We start from the raw sequence: 20267 nt of genomic DNA, 5'->3' as shown, positions 1-20267 counted from the left end.
GCATACAACAGCCTTACAAATATATTGTTAATTTCAAGAGAAAGTTAGAGTATTGCTTTTTGGAAACTATACTATAAAAAATTATTTATGGTATAGATTCCAGTAATAAAAAATTGACCAGTAATAAAAAATTATCATTGGTTCTAAATTTCTATTTTTCATACTATTGTTGATCATGCACCCATTTAAAATATAAGTTTTTCTAACATACTCATTTATTTTTTTAACTAAAACAATCTTTAAAGACTTATACTCAATATTTAAAAAGATCTCAGGTGTTATGATACTAGTTTTTTTTTAATATAGTCTTCTTTATTTATATATATTAACTATTAACTGATAAAAAACTTAAGCAAAAAAATTATTGCATATTTTTTCTTAAATGTTAAGTAATTCACACATGTATTATAACATATATATTTTAGACACTATACAAAAGACATAAGACCTGATTAATTAGATAGTTAAGTATTCTAGGCTAGTACCGGGGTACTACTACAATTAACTTCTTATCAATGATATTCGCTGTTGGTATTTAGCCTGCTATTTGTATCTCGGACAAAATAATATCAAAAAACAATTGAATTTAACAATTTTGGATTGTTTTTGGCTACCAAAGTTCATCACCAACCTCGTTAGCATTGACGTTTCTGAAGCGACATCTCTCTAAGGATCTTCGTGAATACTCAATTTACTTTCAGTAACAAAATGTTTATTAGTTAAAAGTTGCGAAGTAACTATGGTTTCTTCCTGAATTGATGTGTTGTAGAAGTAGATTTTCAATGATATTTTAAATATTTCTTTTATTTTCTTTACATGTGCATTATCGGTGCAAAAAATAATACAGACGTGCTTCAAAACTCTGTCTAGTTGTAATAAAGATAAAACAAGCGAGCGTGTCAAAAACTGTTTTAATATTCTTTAAAATATTAAATATTAATATTGCATATACTATGATTTTGTTCTTTACGTATTTGCTATTCCAAGTCTCAGTTCTTAAGATTACATTAATCAGCTCCATATTTATACTAAAAATTTAACTTGACAATCGAGTTAACTACATTTTTCTAATACATTTATAGTTATCTTTTTCGAATATAAATTTCACGCTGATTTCTAGTTTACAAAAACGTTTAGATGCATTAACTTTCACACCTCATCCAATCTTAGTAACAACAATACTTAATCTGGCTTAAGTTCTCACTTTTATTACCTTATTTTTATTTTCATTTATGAAAGTGATTATATTAAGTTTTCTGTTAGCTGATATTAGCAGTTTTTTCACTACTTTAACTTTATAATATTATAAGAAAATTTCTAAATAAATAAATATAAACATAAATACAATAGTAATTAAGTCTAACTTCCTGGTAGCACTGTTCAAAGCTGTAGAATTCCTGTACTAAACTGAGAACGTGTAACCTTGATTAACTCGATAGAAAAGCAAGTATAATTGAAGATTAATGTATATTATAGTTTAGATTTAATTTTTACATATACGAAATTGATTGTACAAAAGATTTTATACTTGTGTTGGAGTATATAAATTACCTTGTTTTGTTGTATACAAAACATGAAGCTCAAGTAAAGTAAAGACATGTATGAAGAACAAGTACAAAAGCTCAATAGTTACTTACATGCTTAAAATGAGTATCAGTTATAGACAATAGTGTTACTTCATTGAATTTGTATTGAGATCAAGATCTGTTAAATAAATTTGTCTTATCATATATTTGAAGTTTATAATATATATGTATACTTTTATATAGAATCCTGACCATACAGAATATAAGGTTTCCGTTGTAAAAGAATGAAAAGTACTCAATATTTAAAATTCAAAAGATTTGATTTATCTTATTATTTACATGATAGGTTTTTCGTAGCCAAATAGACTATTTGATTCAAATAAACTATTTGATTCAAATAGACTATTTGATTCAAATAGACTATTTGATTCAAATAGACTATTTGATTCAAATAGTCTATTGTATTCTCTAATTAACAATTATTATATGGATATGCTATATATTACATTATGCAATGTTATGATAGCGTTGATTTAACAATGATCTTTCTTAATGTGTTATAACTACGGTGTTCCTACTTCTTAGTTTAGTGGAGGTATTTCGATTTGGTTTTGGATAATAGTACTTTGTTTACTTATTATAGTTTTCTCAAATGTGAATTAAGTAGCACGGGTACAATTACAAACTTCCACATTTGGTACTCTCTTGTTGTTTTGCCTCATTTTTTTAAATACAAAAAATATTTTCGTCACATCCCTCGTTTTTTGAACCAACCACTTTTGCTGTTGACTGAAAGCTCATACTGTTTGAGGCCATAAAGGGAATCTCTTCTGTAATTTTGTCGCTATTTCGTAAATTTTTTTCCTCATATATATTATCATGTATATAAGCATAGATTTTATGTGGCCTTATAAGAGTATCAGTATCTGAAGAACACTGTTGTATATGTGGTAAATAACAGTGTTTCAAATAAATTTGTTTGTATGGCTATACGTTTTGTAATATTTATGTTTTTGTTACTAGTGAAGAGTGTTTCCTATACTTCTTGCGTTTTTTGTTGATTCAGTACGTGGCAGGTGAATTCAGTTCGCTCAGTTCAGTTCAATTCTAGTTTTAGTGGTGTGCAAAGTTCAAACGTAATTAAAATTTAATTAAAAGTGCTTTAAAGACTCAAAGACGCAACAACGAATTTATTATTAAATTTAATTTTTTAAATATTAATTTTGTTTAGTCATCAATTTTTTTTATTTTGTTCGCTTTGTAGTATCATAAAAGTATTTTCTTCTGTGTTTATGTGTAATGAAAGGAGTTTATTGGAAAAAATAACGATAGTTTTAATAAAATTACGATGGAAATTATAAATGGGTAAGCTTACACTAAGTACGTCGAAAAGAATTTAATGAAGAAAAAAAAAATCTATACCTGTTCGATTTCAAATACTTTCTTTACTATGTAGTTATAACCTTCAGGTTTATAGGAAAATTTATGGAATGTCCTTCATATATAATTTTTGAAACAGTTCGTTTTTTTCGTAACTTCAATAAGTATTTTTTAATAATTTAGAAATTTCGTACAAAGATAATAAATTATTTTTCTGTTATTTTAAGTTCTGCAAAATAAGAATTTTTTAATTTTGCAATTATAAATTTTATATTATTTATAATAAATGATAAATATAAATTTACTTATTATTTATTTAGTTCATTGACCTTTAGACAATACATAAAAAAATTTTGAAGTTACCCATATGCCTACAAATTGACATATATTTGATTTATAAATCAAATATTGCACGTTTTTTGGTATGCAGACTTCATTATCAAAATGTAGGTATTTGAACCTATAAAGTACCTTAAACCTCTTCGTCTTTCAAGCGTAAAAGCTGTAACCATATTTTATATTCTGCACACACATATGTTATGTATGTGTTGATATCTACTTTTCCACAAGGCACTTTCAAGTCTATTGGTTTAAAGGTCTAAGTTTACGTACAAACTTGCATTTACAAAGTAACAAAAATGTTACTCTCATGCCAGTACACGTACACACAATAATTATGGCTTTGTAATAATAGAAAATGACGAATGATCAAAGCACTTTACTGTTTAGATATTTTCGTATTAGTTTATTTAATATATAAAAATATACAATTTTAGTGTCTTATTACGATGAACGAGTATATAACATGAATGATACTCATCGTCCATCAAAAGTTAAACATACCAATTATACTTAGACGACTTTTAATTTAAAATTTCTCTTTATGCAAACCCAAACGTCTTAGTAATTACTATAGTTCTAATTTAGGAAAATGTGCTGTGTAGTTAAGTTATAATTATAAATATACTTTAAGTTAAATATGAATATTTAAATTATGTACTGTAATATACTATACGACGTATCGAAACTAATTTATGTTTTAAAAGCTCTCTGAAGTATTCAATCGAACGCGATGTTAGACCTTATGTCGAGTATAGAAAAAATAATTTTCCAAATCTATTTTATAATATGTATTTTAAAAATTATAATATTTTGCTCCATTAAAATCATAGGTTTCAAATTAATAATTTACTAATAAAAGGTTAGCAAAAAGTTTTTAGTCAAAATTTATTATTTTATGCAATATTTGACTTTATTCATGAATTTATTTTTCTATTATTTTATTACAATTATTAATAAAATAGTAATAGTTAGCATAAATTGTTGGTCGCCCTTTTTCGGTATAACTATAACTAACGTCTTTAAGTTCTATAGAAAGCAAGAACATGGACAAAGTTACCATAAAACACTTTTTACTGCTTGGAACTGCGACGATAAGACTATCAAACCAGATCCTGTGGCTGATGGGTGGAAAATATGTCTTCCTCTCAGAAAAATAACTGGGAATATTTAACAGTTCTTGTTTCCTCGGCAAACCTTGTTTTTTGCTCACATGCACGAAGAAACTGTTTACATTTATATACATTATAAAAAACTTATAAATAAATATATGTTGTAACTAAATGTATTGTGAAGTTTGGCTATTGGCCAAAACTATTTATTTTGGCAATTGAAAAAATTTACAATTTCAACAATTGTAATTTATACATTTGTGTGTTGTTTTTTCCAAGTGGAACAAGGTTTCCCCCATATAGCTAACAATCAACATCTTGGTTAAGTACAAGAAAATGTGTTTTATTTTGGTTCTATCGATTTTTATGTGAAAAAATAATTAAAACTGCAAAAAGAATCGGTGAGCATCGTTGGGAAAGGAAAAACAATGACGGAATAATTGTGCATACATAATTTTTCATATTTAGTCAATTACAAAAACTGTATTAATTACATGGCGAATACTCTGTCTGTGGGTCTATGTTTAGCTGGTAATAGTAGTTGCTCTAAAGGTAACCATATGTGAGATAAAAGCTTTGTGGTCTTATTACCATTTTCCTCATATTCTTTTACTTGGTAACACGTATCACTTCACTTGTACGCTGTATGTTAAGGGTCTCGTACAATTAAAAATGGAAAACTTGTAAAAAATGTGAAGAAGAACGAATATGAGCCATCACATTTCTTCTCACATGAAAATAAAAAAGAATATCACATATTAACCCACTTTTTACATGCAAATCAGGCAAAAAAGCCGGACTAAGCATAAAGTGAACTGCTAAATTGAATTTTAGTGTCAAACTTTTAGCACAGAAAATTGATTTCAAAGCATCACCTAATAATTTTATTTAGAGCGTCAAATGTTAATTGCATTTGTTTAATTTTCCTTGACAAAATATACTTTTTAAAAATAAATTTTTCTTATTCTAATAACTCTAATAACAATGAATTGTTATGATCTCTGGAACTAACTTTATTTACCTTAGTCAAATTTAAAAAATCAATCACAAAAGAAAGAATGTTATCCTAACCAGATATCTAAATCAGGTACTAAAGAATTTCTGTATCTGAGTCCACAGCTCTGGCTATAATGATCATTGAAGTTAGCGCTTTAAATAGAGTTTCGTGGTGCGGTGATAAGACTCAGAATAACAATATTTGATTACTCTCATATGATATGCAGCTGGAACCAGATACTGTAACTTAAAGAGCAGAGCAATAAGGATATAAGATGGGTTTCACAACTTAATGTAGAAAAAATCATACCTATATGAGCCATCTACTGAAGTTTTTCAATTGAATGATTGCGGATGTATCATACATTTAGAGCAGTAAGAGTAAGGAGGTATTTTGCATATATTGCAAATAACCATAACAGAAAGCTTCTGTAAGCATATAAAAATATAATTTATATTCTGATATGCTGATGAGTAAATCTCACTTTTGTTACAAAATACATTAAAACTATTGTGTCTTAAGGTTGTAGTTTTATGGTAGATAAGCATATAGAAAATCTTCACATTTTAAGTCATATTTTCTTATTTAATAATAGTTCTGATTTTATAAACTAATACCCGGTAAGGTCTCACAATTTCTAGAAAAAACACTCAGTATTACAAGTTATTTAGAAGTTAATAGTGAAAATTTACAGTAATAATAAGTAATTATAATGGATGGTCGATCTTATGGGATGATTTAATTATAATAGATTTCATTGTAAAAAGCAGAGGATGAACAAACTGATTATAATGATAACAATTTCCTTTGATAATTTGATAACTAAACTACTACTTTATACTGGCTTATAAAAGATTGCTCTACTGAATTTAACTTGATGTTGTTTATATAATAAAATAAGTAATGTGACCGAATATTCTGGTTCAATTAATAAATCGTAGTATGAGGCTGATAAGTATGATACAACCTGCTGAATCGACTATTATTCGATTTAAATTTGAATTGATTAGTTTATATTTTAAGGAACTCTGATATTTGCCATATAATTATATTAATCTTATGGAAGTCAATCTTAATATGATTTTTTAATATTTCGTAATGATCGAAGATTCAACATATCGATATTCATTTTTAATTCAATGTGTACTGAATATGTACCACAAATAATTTTAACATTTTATAATTATTTTAAATTAAATTCACAATACATAGGATTTGAAATATTATATGGATAAAATAAGTGACGTTTTGAACTCATTTTCAATCCCTACTAATTATGAACAACCTTTGCAATACATTAATTCAAAGTACTTAAAGACTTGATTTGTAATTATTCAACATCATTTGACTGTATATAATACTATTGTAATAATATAATAATATTGTATAATTTTTTAAATTGTTTTTTTTTCTGCTTATTTGTTCTCGATGAAAGCACATCCCAATTAAGCGATATGAATACGAGAATATGAATCTTTTTCTTTTTTGTAGTCTCATCCCATTTCGGGTCTGCCCTCTTTGTGCGGTATCTCCTGGTTTTGATAGCCAGCTTAGCATTTCGTAATGTCCTTCATCTGTTGCCTCACAAATCAATATTAACTGATTTAGCTGTGGATCTTTATTCTGATTGATATGTTATATATATAGTGTTTTATTTTAATTAATTAAATTTATTGAATATATTTCATCTATTGAAACCGGAATTTTATAATCATGTTTTTTCATAAAAATTTTTTTTGAACCATAGTCAGATTCAAGAGAGGATCGGCTGTATAGATTCCTTATTCCTTCTGTATGTGTTTTGAGTATCGTTCGTTTTTTGTACTTAAAATATATTTGTTTGACGTTAATTTTTATTGGAGGGATATTATTATTAAAACGTTAGAAATCTGACAGTATAATACCCTCATGATTTTTCTAATTGATTTTTTTATATGGAGATAAAGCAACTTATATCAGTCTGTCACTAGCGAGTAACTTGCTCTTAATCCTATAACTTATATACTAAAGAGTTAACGTATTCCCAAAATTTTAATCTAATTATGTTTAACAGGTTTACAACTAATTTATAGGATTTGTATCTGTCTTTAAATACATTTCTCTAAAAATCTTTAAAAAAAAACTCGTTTATATCCACAAATGTACATATAATGAAATACAGATTAATAGTTGACTTACTTATATACACATGTACATAATTATTATTATTTATAATTATTACTTTTTGGTGTTTATGGTGATCAGTAAAGAGTAAAAATATCAAGCGAGATTTGTCATTTGGGCCACATTTTGAGCCACATTTTGAGACACAGTTTGAAAATAGCCAAGTGAGAAGGGGGCAAGATCTGTTTTAAATGTGGGAACATGCTATCATTTTGTTATAAAACTTTATAAAGACATGGCGTCTTTGTTCTACTATTACGCCCCTACCATCCTTGTCCGCACCAATCATTATAACATTTTAAACCACAACAGAATTGAGTGGATTACCTGAAATAATCCCTCCACTAATGGTAAGCTGTGTTTAAGTTCAAGGATTCTTTTATAATAAAGTCTTAAATATTATTACAGCTTAAGAAGTTAAGAAGTATTTTACAGTTCCAACATGTTAGCTTGTCTCCCTTCACTTAATATTTTTAATTAAATAGTTGAATTAAAGTTAATGTATGAATTTGTGTGATTATTACCAGTATCAATTTATGAAATGGGCAATCTAGGACATCATAAAGTGATAAAGAAATCCCAGTAATGATTTCTTTATTTTCTGGTTTATTTGAAGAACAAATTACTAGTTTTCCTCTCTGTTAGCTTTTGTAGTTAAATTTTACGCAATGGAAAAAAAGCAATGGAGCAATGGAGCAATGAAGAATACTATTCATATTTTAATGAAGCAAAAAACTCATTAATTACATATTTTTTACTATTTCTTGTTTATTTTATAACGGTTTTCAGCCTTTTGATATAAAGTTGTAAGACATCATAAAAACTTGATTAGGCAGCCAGTCTCGACAAAACGCTCATAACAAAATAATTACTGCGCTGGTAGTACTTGTCACGTTACGGCTTCTCTGGTCAGTGACTTCGTTTTTAAAATTGTTTTATCTTAACTTCATAGAAAGCAATTTTTTTGTTGTATGTATATGGTATTAATGATTATCTGTACTTACTTACTACTACTATTATTTCCCTTGTTAATTGATGCCATTCAAATTATAGAGAAACTAATTAACCGCATAAGCCGTTGAAATTTTTGCTCTATATTTGTTTTTTGTGAATTTTCGAACCTCAACTGAAATTAATATATGTATATATATATATGGTTAATATATGTAAAAATATTTTATCGAAATTTTTTCAAATAATTTTTAATATAAAATTTGGCAGGCAAAAAGTACTTAGGATATCAAACAAAATTAATATTTTATTTCATTGACAAGACAATTTTATCAATATACATTGAGTTTCTTTTTTTGACAACTATTTTCAATTAAGAACCATAATTACATTATTTTAGAATTACAGGGTCTTATCTATGACCTTAGTACTTTCCTCAGTCCTAGATCACTTGTATGCTATCAAGAAAGTAGTTGATTTTTTTACTTAACGAGAGGTTAAAAAACGTGAATAATAAAATTTATTGCAGACTTCAAAATGATAATCTGTCCATTCAGATCCATTTAAATTTTGTGATTGGTCAAGAATTGATATGATGAAATACATTATTCTGATTAATCAATCCACTCTAATGTTTTTTTATTTTATAGTTTTGAATGAGCCATTTGAAAGTGTTTACATTCGTTATAATTCGTTTGTCCTAATTTCAAACTGCTTATTTTTCAACTTGCCTGTTGATTTGATTTTTGGCCTGTGCCAAAAAAAATTTTGCATGAAAACTAAATAAACCTTCAAACCTTAAAATATATACTGAAAACATATTCCTAGCTTTGATTAAATACTTTTTGGAAAGTTCTAAAAAGAGGTGCATCGTTTTCGAGAAAATGCAAACATTGAGAAAACCAAACATTTGTTTACCTATTTTTGTAAATATGTTAAAAACAACTTTCTCAAACTGTCAAAATGCTATGAAGAGCTTTTATTTTGGAACATATTTGGAACTCATGCGAACGTCGTTGGGACGCATTCATACAGAATGTGATGCGAATGGCTCATTCTTGCATACAAAATTTCAAGCGCGAATGAGCCATTCCCTTCTCATTTTCGATTTTTGACCAAAATAAGCCATTTTCGGCCAGTATTAATGCCGCATTATTCCAAAGTCCACTTAAGCACAAGTAATAGAACTTTCCAAGCAATAATAGTATACTAGGATATTAATTCTAGTTTAGTTCCCTCAAAAACATAATCACATTGCATCACACTTCAAACTTAATCATTTTTAGCACTTAAACAATTTCATACAAGCTACAGATATGGTTTGCTTTCGATTCGCTTTAACAGCGTTCCGTAAATCGAAATTGGGAACATTACATTTTTTTGAACTCAGTTTATAATGCAACTAAACGTCGAGTTATTTTTTGTAACTAGTAAGAAGGTGGTATAAAACTTCAAAGTGGTTGATTTTCACTTTAGATTATTTTAGTATTTGCACTCTTGCGATAAAGTTATCAGAGTGAGAAACGGCGAATTTCCAAACGAACTTAAACAAACTAAGCACTCTCGGTAATGCGAGAGAGTATCTTTACTTTTTATATACTTTCAACAGATTTGATTATATTGCAATCTACTTTGACCGAATATAGGACAATTTTAAAATATGTTTCCCATGTTTTTTGGAAACTGTACTCATAATTTTACTCAAATAGTAATTACTAAGATGGGCCAATGCGTCATATGTCAAACAAAAAATATTTTTATAGACATCAAACAGTTTCAATTTCAATTCAAGCGAATTGCACAGAAAATTGACTTTGTTCTAAGTTCAATATAAGTATCGATATTTGCTTACAGTCAGCTGAAGCCCTGTCATCATATGTTAGGATTAATATGAATTTTAAGACTAGCAGCCCTAACAATCCCTTGCTGGCTTATATTGAAATTACTTTTTTCATCGATAGTAATCCTTGCACTTGTAGATCGATTCCTCAGAGACACTTCTTACGTTTTTTTCCTCTGACGACCGTTCCAAATAATTTTATACGAAATTTATTAAAATGTTAGTAACCATTCCCCTTTTTACGAATGAACCACTTTTGGTTTTAAGTCGTAAAACTTTTCCTAATTTATTTTCTTACATTAGGGGTATTCATTGTCTCTTGCAAGGAGCACGAAATGCAAGAATGCTATACAAAAACTGTACGAGTGCGAGAACACCTCTGTTGCAGAATTGCATCATCAAACTAAATCAGCTGTTTTTGCAGCCGTATCACATTGAGCAAAGAAAAATAGAAGTATAATAATGCCGCAAACAAGTGAAATACAAAAATGTGTAGATATTTTAATTGAAAATAGTGTTTTTAATATTCTGACTGAAGGTTCTAATATATAACATATAAATTCTGCTTCTTTTCCTTTTAGTTGCTGGTCCTCTGTTTTCCATTTTTATCTGAAAATAATTTGAAAATTTTAAATAACCAAAATTTAATATTTTAACTAACTTTCCTTTCGCTACCAAACTTAAATTTAAAAATGAGAAGCAACAAATGTCAAAACAGCTGATTTCTGCCATTTTTTGTAAGCAAATATTATATATGGTATACATATGTAGGTTTTAGTATAAGAAGATTGCAAGCAATTGCACAAAACTTTGTGCGTATATTTTGTTGTTGTTAATTGCATGTTCGTACAATCTGTGATTTTCGTGCACCTTGCAATGAAAATGGATTGCAAGCCAAGAATTTTCGCAACAGTTTTCACAAATTGTAGCATACTAACATAGTCAGTAGGATCAGTAAAAGACCTGCAAGCATTATTAGTAACTGATGTAAATATTTGTATTACTCTAACTTAATTTTTTTTTGTGTGCGATTGTTTCAGCATTCACATTCCATGCAAATCGTCTTCAGATACGCCTCTAAGCATATCTCAAACTTAGACATAAAATTTGTATGGAAAAAAATTATGGTGAACGCCTGCTACGCGCAGTAAGTGGAAAATTGACCACAAAAATTAAAATTATTACAGATTTAGTTGGCTAGTTAGTTAGATAGTTTATTTGGATGGCTGAGTTGAATAGATGGTTAGCTGGTTTGATGCTTGGTTGGTTGATTGGTACTACATTGCGAAGTACAAGATTACTGTTTGCCATAACAACACTTAAATATGCTGAGGAGTTTAGTTAAAATAGTAGTTCATATAGCATAAATATGCATGAATAACTTGCGCAAATAGTTTCGCATCGAACAGCAACAACAACAACTACTACTACAGCAATAACAACAACAGCTTAAACAATAAATTTTAAGCAAATGCGCGAATTACAAACTTAACTCGAGCATTAAAAAAGCGATCGGCTTCTTGAAGATATAAAAAAAATTGAGCGGACCAAATCCAATTCTGTGCTCGAAGGTAGATAAGCTAATACTTTCCACTTTATGCCTTCTCCTGGCTTTATATGCCTTTTGCATACCAAACACTCAGCATGTATAAATAACCACAACTGTGAAGTGAGAAACCAAAACAAGCCCAACAAAACTAAAAAAAAAGAAAAAATTCAAAAAAAAATAAAAAAAAAGAAATTACAAGATTTGCCTAATTAATGCGTTTTACTAAAAATATCTTTTACTTTCAATTTAACCTTTCTTCAATAACAGTGTGTTGACCAGAACGGCTTACCACATATAATACCGGACAGTATAGGTACAAATGTGATTGAAGATTCTGTTACAAGTGAAACTCCCGCAGTTACAATTTTGCGTCCCACAACACTGGATAAGTCCGTCTCTCCTATTGGTAGCAGCAGTAATGCTGGAAGTCAATTGAAGGTGTCATCACAAACTGGTATACCAACAGCCATTTCACCAAAGACTCCAAAGACTTCTGTCGTAACAAAATCTAAAGTCATATTGCCTTCACATACACAGCAAAAGAGTGAACCAAAACAAAACTCGTCAACAGCACACTCTCCACAACAAAAAAGCCATCACAAATCTGACAAGCACCATCCATCAGTGTTGAAGACACCAACTAGAGTTGAAGCAAACAAATTGAACATTATCAAAAGTGATACTAGCACCCAAACTCTAACAGAAATTAAGTCACTTGATATCCTTCAAGTCGCTGCAGATATTATTGAAGCTCCTAAGACACCGAAGACACCACCTGTTACACCGGACACACCTTTATGCGATTTTGATGATGACATAGATTCGATGTACTCATTCGAGACAACAACATCTGGTCGTTCAACTATGTCTTGCGAACATCCGTATGTAGCACGGTAAGTTGAGAATTAGATTGATAAATAAAATTAAAAATAGTACTTCACACATTATCTGTGTAATTAATCTATATGTGGATAATGATAATGTTTAAATCATGTGGTTTATAAGATTTCTTAATGATTTCTTATTAATATACAATTAACGTTTCGGACTGTGATAAATACCTCTATATTTATATCTACATCTTTGGTGCTATTGTCTTAAATTGATCTACGTATCTTGTATAAATGCAATTTATTTACACCGAGTAATATACAATATTGAACTAAATATTATGTTATTTATAAGACTGCTTAAGGTTCTTATCAATATCTCATTAACGCCCCAGTATGTCCTACTGTTATAATTAATTAGATTCAAACTTATTTATGGTGTTATACTAACAGTTAGTTTCTGAGAACACTAAGAGCATTCCCTGGTTTTCTTTTATTATTATTATGTAGTTTCTCCGTTTCTGGAATTTTTCAATCTCATAATCCATTGCGTTTTTGAGGTTCTCGATACAGGTGTTTATTATTAATTTTACTCTTTACTGAAGCTACTTAGTGGGGTTTGAAAAAAAATAATTCTTTCAAGCCACTTATAGAGATTATATAAGAAAGGAAGTAAAAACTTCAGTCCAAATTCATGAAATCTGGCCTTAATTCCTTATCTTCTCTTATTTGTAAAATCTTTCCCAGCGACTTTACAATATATATTGGTATAAGTCTGATTCAGAAGACAGTAATGGATTACACTGAAGCATCCTCGTCATACTATTACGTTCCTAGTCCACAGTTATGAAATGTGTCATTGATTTTTTTGATAGCATTTGCACCTCTAATTGTTTGTGCTAAATTGAAGCTAATATGTTTTGTAATTTTTTTTTTCAACAAGCTTGTAGACTTTCATTTGTCTGTCAGTCACCTATCGTGAATTTTACCGGTAATTTCTAAAACACTTTGTGATCAAAAAAGAACGAGAGGCCTGTTTTTGAATTCCCGCGCTTATCCAATCGGTAAATTTATTATACACATTCTGTCAAAGTTTAACGCATATCGTACGGTTAGTTTTTGTTTGGCGTCTATACAAAGAAGTCGAAAAATTTTCGTGTCGCGATTTTTATAGTGGATCAAAAATTAGAACAACGTGCGTGCATCAAATTTTGTGTTGCAAATGGATTCAAGTGTAGCGAAACTTTGAAATTGTTAAAAAAGGCCTTTGGTGATTTGTGTGTGTCGCAACCACGAATGCTCAAAAAGTACTCGGATTTTGTAAATAAAAGACACAAATTTAAATTTTATTCCAAATTTATTTTATCTCCTTCAAAATATGCTCCTTCTGAAGCGATACACATATGCCAATGCTTAACCCAATCTTCCATACACTTTTTGTAGGCCCGTGAAGGAATGGCTTTTAGTTCCTTCAGCGAGTTCTTTTTTACCGATTCAATCGACTCAAAACATTTACCACGAAGGGAAAATTTGAGTTTCGGAAACAGGAAAAAGTCGCACGGATCCAAATCTGGCGAATATGGTGCCTGAGTGATGACAGTGGTGCCATGTTTGGTCAAAAAATCGCGTACAACAAGAATTTTCCATAGTAAAAATCGCTAAATGCGCTTGAGGTAGTCTCACATTAACAGCTGCTGTAAACAAACCAATTCACAGACAGCGCTCAAATTTGTACCATATGTCAAGAAAGAGTGTATCAACATAACAAAAATAAAATTTGAAAAAGGTCTATTACTTAAGGAGTAGTTAACAAACAACAAAATTCAAAATACTTTTTGAGCAGAAGGTATATGAATGGTTTAAAAGGTTCAAAGACGGTCGTACAAGCTTGGACCATGATGAGATCCCTGCCCGCCCAATAACATCTGTTACTGAAGAAAACATTGAATCGGCGAAGCAGATCGTGTTGGAAAATCGTTGTAAACCAATTAGAGAGATTGCAGTGTTGTTGGGCATCTCATATGGAATGGCTGAATACATTTTAACTGATGTTTTGGATTTGAAACGCGTCGTTTCTCGGCTGGTAGCAAAAAAGCTGAATTTCATTAAAAGAAACCGTAGTTGTGATGTGGCCAAAGAGATGATTTCCAACGCAGATAGTGACCCCACATTCATCGAGCGCATCATAACTGCTGATAAGACATGGGTCTATGAATTTGACATGCCCACCAAACAACAATCGATCGAATGGTGCTTCGAAGGTGAGCCGAAACCGAAAAGAGAACGCCAAAATCGGTCCAAAATCAAGGTTATGCTAACTGTTTTCTTCGGTATTCGTGGTGTAGTGAATTTCTTCCGGACAGTCAAATGATCAAGCGGTCAATAAGAAGTATTATTTGGCCGTTATGCCACCAATATCAACAACCAAGCACCGTACTCTCCAGATATGGTCCCGTGTGATTTTGTACTTTTCCCCCGACTCAAATTGCGATTGCGAAGACCATAGACGCGTTTTGAGACCATAGAGGCCATAAAAGAAAATTTGCTGTGTGAACTGAAGGCCATACCTTCGGAGGCCTATAAAACTTGAATGGAAAATTGGATCAAGCGTTGATTTGTATTGTCGCAAGAGGAGAGTACTTTGAAGGCGATAATAAAGAAAATTATTGAAAATTAAAATTTTGCTTTTTTTTCCTAATTCTCGTTCTTTTTTGATCATATTATCGACTAAAATCACGCATAAGGTTATGATAAAATGAAAATCACCCAATTCGTATTTGATTTCATTCATTACTAAACCTTTATTATGTAGATATTTGAGTACAGCACTAGACTCAGAGCATTAAGGATGTAGTAACGATTTCGGTAATCCATTAACATGGTAGCTCTGCAAAGTGCCAACAACTAAACACACGTACTCGAAATGTGTTTTGTTCTTGCCGCTTTGCGATGTTACTATGTTACTTGGTTATCGAGCTCGTTTTGTGAGATCGTGAATATCCTTAAAGATTGTTCGTTTCATTCTTCTACAGAAATAATAAATATAATACTGCTAAAGTATAATTATAAATACTGCTAAAAATTTGACAGTAAGCAAATATACTGTTTCTGGTGATTTTTCACCATTTCTTTATATCACAACGATCTAATAAGTTTTTAAGTTTTCGTTCACAGTGACAAAATAAGTTAAGTTATAATTTGTATACTACAGACTACTCGTATAAAATCTTTTGGCAGTGATAATTAAGAAAATCAGGCTTATGAGAGCTTGATTACAGTCATTAGTATGAATTGTCTTACAATGTAAAATATTTTCTAATAGAATCTAGTCTTACTTCCGAGCTGTTAATAACTTATAGCACATTTTAGGTCTGACGCAAAACTTCTTTTAGCGGTTCATTTCTGAACGCGCTGATTTCACACATCAAGTGCAGTTAATGGTATTTTTTTATTCATAGCTTGCATTGTTTTATACAACTTTCATGAAAATTTGCATTCTAATAACACTTCGTTCAATAATGTGTGTGACTAACTAATTAAAACACATTTTTTTTGTCAAAATTCATTTTTATTCATCAACATAGTCCCCTTTTAGCGAGATACAATCATTCCAACGCTTCTGCAATCTTTCGATACCGCCTTTGTAAAACGATTTTTCTTTGCCTTCAAAATAGGCGTTAGTTTCGGCGATTACTTCATCATTTGAGCCAAATCTCTTACCACGGAGCATCTTTTTGAGGTCTGCGAAGAGCCAGTAGCAAACGCGGCACCCATTTGGAAAACATCTTTTTCATACCCAAATGTTCGTGTATTATGGTGTGTACACTGCCTGCTGATATCTGTAGAATGTCAGCAATCTCCCTCACTTTCAGTGTTTTTTCAACGTTTTCCGGAATAACAGCATCATTTGGCCGTCCAGTAGATAGAATGTCATCGGTGTCTGTACGACCACGTTTGAATTCGGCATACCAATAACAAATGCTTCTTTTTGATGAAGCAGAGTCCGAATAATGTTTTTCAAGCCATTCCTGGCATTGAACAGTCTTTTTTTCATTAAAAAACAATGATAAATCAGCAAAGGGAATTGCTTTGAATAAATTTTTTTTGAAAACTCAAAAGTAGCGTCACTTAAAGCACTGTAACTTGTAAACAAATGGTCGGATTAACATATGATTTTGACAGTAAGCCTAAAAAGGTATTAGTGCCGCCATCTATGTGTCAGTCACACACATTATTGAACTATTATTGAACATTATTGAACTGAAGTGTTACTAATACTTACTTTAACTGTATATAAAAGAAAAAGCAAAAGATACTTAATAATATTTAATATAAATCTTTTAATTCATTTAATTTAGTAACGGCACAACATTCAGCGGCCGCCGAATGAAGTACGTTGTGCACTGTTCGAATTACGCTGGACAGGTGGGTCCTGACTATTTGACACCCACACAACGTGCTCAACGTCAACTTCGCCGTCTTAAAGAGCTGCTTATAGCTGCACGCTCTGAACTAGAATTGAAAGATTCAGAAATAATACGTTTAACACGTGAAGTAGTGGAACTGCGCCTGTTTAAAGCTTCGCTTAGTTCACCTGAAGAACGTTCCGCTTCCAGTGATGCCGTTACTGTACGTGAAGCCGAATTGAAAACTTCTCAAGATGTGTCGCCTATAATAGATATGGTTGATGATGCTACAAAGTCCAGCCCGCGTCATGTTTCCAGTCTTGCTTCACAACCGCATCACCAACAAGTGCAGCAAACCGCAATAATGTCATCCGAAATGCAAAGCTCATTTGCTGACTCTGGACATTTCGAAGACTTAACATCGTCGTCGGTTAATTCCAAGGAAGGTTCATATACCGGCATCACTCATGACATTGCATGTGGTAATGATGAAGCAGCCGGCATCGAATCTACAACAGCGCACGAGTATGAATTGCAGCGTCAAGAATTAATACGCATGTATGAACATCGTATTGAGGAATTGATACGCTCGCAAGATAATGTAAACTCCGAAATCAAGCGTACACACAACGACAAGATAGAGGCGCTCTTACAGAAGCTTGCCGACTGTAATACACGTTACGCTGATTTAGTACCCGATTACGAGCACGCCAAAGAGCGTATACGCGAGCTGGAAAAACAGGTGGATGACTTGCAGAGAAAATTGGCCGAGCAGGAGGAGAAGCAAAATAAAATGTATCTCCATATGTACCAGCAGGGTCAGGAGGCAGAACGTATTGCTCGTGCCGATCAGGTGAGTTCAGATTCAAATTCAAATTCAAGTTCAAATTCTAATTACTCAAGACATTTATTGTGGTAAGTGAGAATAAATGCGCATGCGTTCATTTTAATTATCATTATAAATACACATACATGCCGCAAGTGAGTTTTATTTAATTTAATATGTGTTTCATACTTTAGGCTCTGGAGTTGGCTTACCGAGCACCTAATAAGGTCTCGATCAACGAGCTATTAATCCAATTACAAACAACACAGGACGAGTTGGAAAATATACGCGTAAGATTCTTCAAGATCTTTATCATATCATTTTCGATATTTCTTTTCATTTTGCATTTTGTTGCATTGTGAGTTTCTTTTTTTTTTGGTTGTTTGTTTGTTCGTTTGTTTTAAATTAAATTGTTTGTGTTTAGCTTACATTACAACAATTGCAACAACAACAACAACAACAACAACAATAATAATAACAATAACAACAGAAACAATAGTAATATATACAAATGACATTTTAATTATGTACTCACATGTTAAACATTTAAATATACATGCATATAAATTCATATAGACACAATCTAAGTTAATAGATTAACAATTTTAATATTGTTTACATTTCTCGTTTTATGTGTTAATTTATTCAAAAATCATATAGACTAAAAGGGTTAATAATACTACATTTTGTACTTGATGTTCATTTTGTGTTAGTTTAGTGCTTAGCTTAATTTAGCTTAAGTGTTACATGTTGCAAGCAAATATGCAATTGTGCAAAAATATCATATTTAACTTATATACATACAAACATACATATATATACTAAATAAAATAAGAACCGTTCAAGGATCAATTTGAAACTAAAATTAAAATTTCTAAGTGTTAATATGTGGTGTGTTTACTTTAATTTGGTATCATTGTTATTAGATTATCGAGTATCGAAACATATTATACATAGATTATTATACTTTGTTTATGCCGTCAAAGAGTTTTTAAGAGTTTTTACTTGATGACAGCAAACTCAAGGACTTATCTACTCAAAAAGGCTTTATACTAAACTTAACATTTAATATTGCGTAAACGACTTTTGGGGTCCTGATAGGAAGGTCAAGTTGGACTTAGTTTATGTTTGTATACACAATTGGCTCTGGGAAGTTATTTCGATTACTTCTAAAAACATAAAAGTGAAAGTCACTTTAATGAGTAATTCTAAGAATATTCAGGAATTACAATATTTCCAATCTATATTCTTCAGTTTTATATAGTTACTTAATTAACTATATAACGGCCAGCCGTTACATAACCGTTGCTAAATTTCAGCTTGACATAAAAATCGATTCCAGGTTTCTATCTCCGGTCTTATTTATTAAATTTGTTTAAAACTTTTTGAATTTATTTACCACATCGCATATAAGGCTTTTATCCACGTCTTCTACCTGTGAATGCAACTTCAAACAATCTTTTTCGTTGAATTATTTCAATCCATTTTCAAGATGTTAGCTACACGTCAAAACTATTTTATTAAAGAATGTCAATATTAGAACAAAGTTTATATAGGAACGATTAAGCGCTGTGTATCATAGATCTTGCGAACAATATACAATGATAATGATAATGATAACTTTAGTATTCTAAATTTATGTTTTCATGTTTGCATAGGATGAGTGAGCTTTTCTTAGTCGAGAAAGACTTCTGCATCACAGTTGTCAATAAAGCTTATAGCACAGGAGCTTTAGCTAACATCATTCTTGTTATGCATAATGGTAATATTTTCTACCGTAATGTTTTTTACAGTTATTTATATTTCATTAAGTTATCTATATCTCATTTATCTATATTTCAACTGTATTTCATTAAGTATGTACTCCCTCAATCTCTTAATTGCTTATTAAATGAAATTGAGAATGATGTCTTAACTTAATATCTACACCAATCTGTTACAAGTTCTTCCCCACATATAAGCTTACTCTACCATCCATCACTCATTTAACGTCATCATAATCTTGATATTACAATTCGTAGCAATAATAATTTAAAACTGTTATATCGCTGGCAGTACGACTCGCAAGAAACGCTGCTGTTGCACGAAAATTCGATTTTGACCCGGGAAACCATTTTATCCTTTTTGATGCCTGTATGGATAATATCGAATTTCTCGCAAATGACATGAAAAGTTTCTAAATTTAAAGTTTGATATTTGCTAAATTAAGCTATATTGACGTATGTATACTGAATTCGAAAAAGTTGTTCAAAATAACTGTTTTTACTAAAACTCTTTGTCTATTGAAAATCTTGGAAATCGGAATTGTGCCTTCACCAATTGTAAATATTCCGATATACTTTAACGTG

At 30.5% G+C, this 20267-nt stretch overlaps 1 protein-coding gene across 5 annotated transcripts in view; it reads left to right on the top strand.

The window, feature by feature from the left end:
• The window catches only part of LOC119661985, a 49506-nt gene that overhangs the window by 20561 nt on the left and 8678 nt on the right, over positions 1–20267 (top strand). For 3 of the 5 annotated variants that reach the window (XM_038071514.1, XM_038071515.1, XM_038071513.1), the window contains exons 3-5: positions 12125–12750; positions 17046–17946; positions 18114–18209. In XM_038071514.1, coding sequence (XP_037927442.1) covers positions 12125–12750; positions 17046–17946; positions 18114–18209 — 1623 coding nt within the window. Of the gene's footprint in view, positions 1–12124; positions 12751–17045; positions 18009–18113; positions 18210–20267 lie in introns of all 5 variants that reach the window. The other 2 variants (XM_038071517.1, XM_038071516.1) reach the window with 1 other exon arrangement.

Source organism: Teleopsis dalmanni, chromosome X (genome assembly GCF_002237135.1).
Source record: "Teleopsis dalmanni isolate 2A chromosome X, ASM223713v2, whole genome shotgun sequence".
Classification (NCBI taxonomy): Eukaryota; Metazoa; Arthropoda; class Insecta; order Diptera; family Diopsidae; genus Teleopsis; species Teleopsis dalmanni.
Note: the sequence above shows the minus strand (reverse complement) of the source record. Positions and strands in the feature narration are given on the sequence as shown.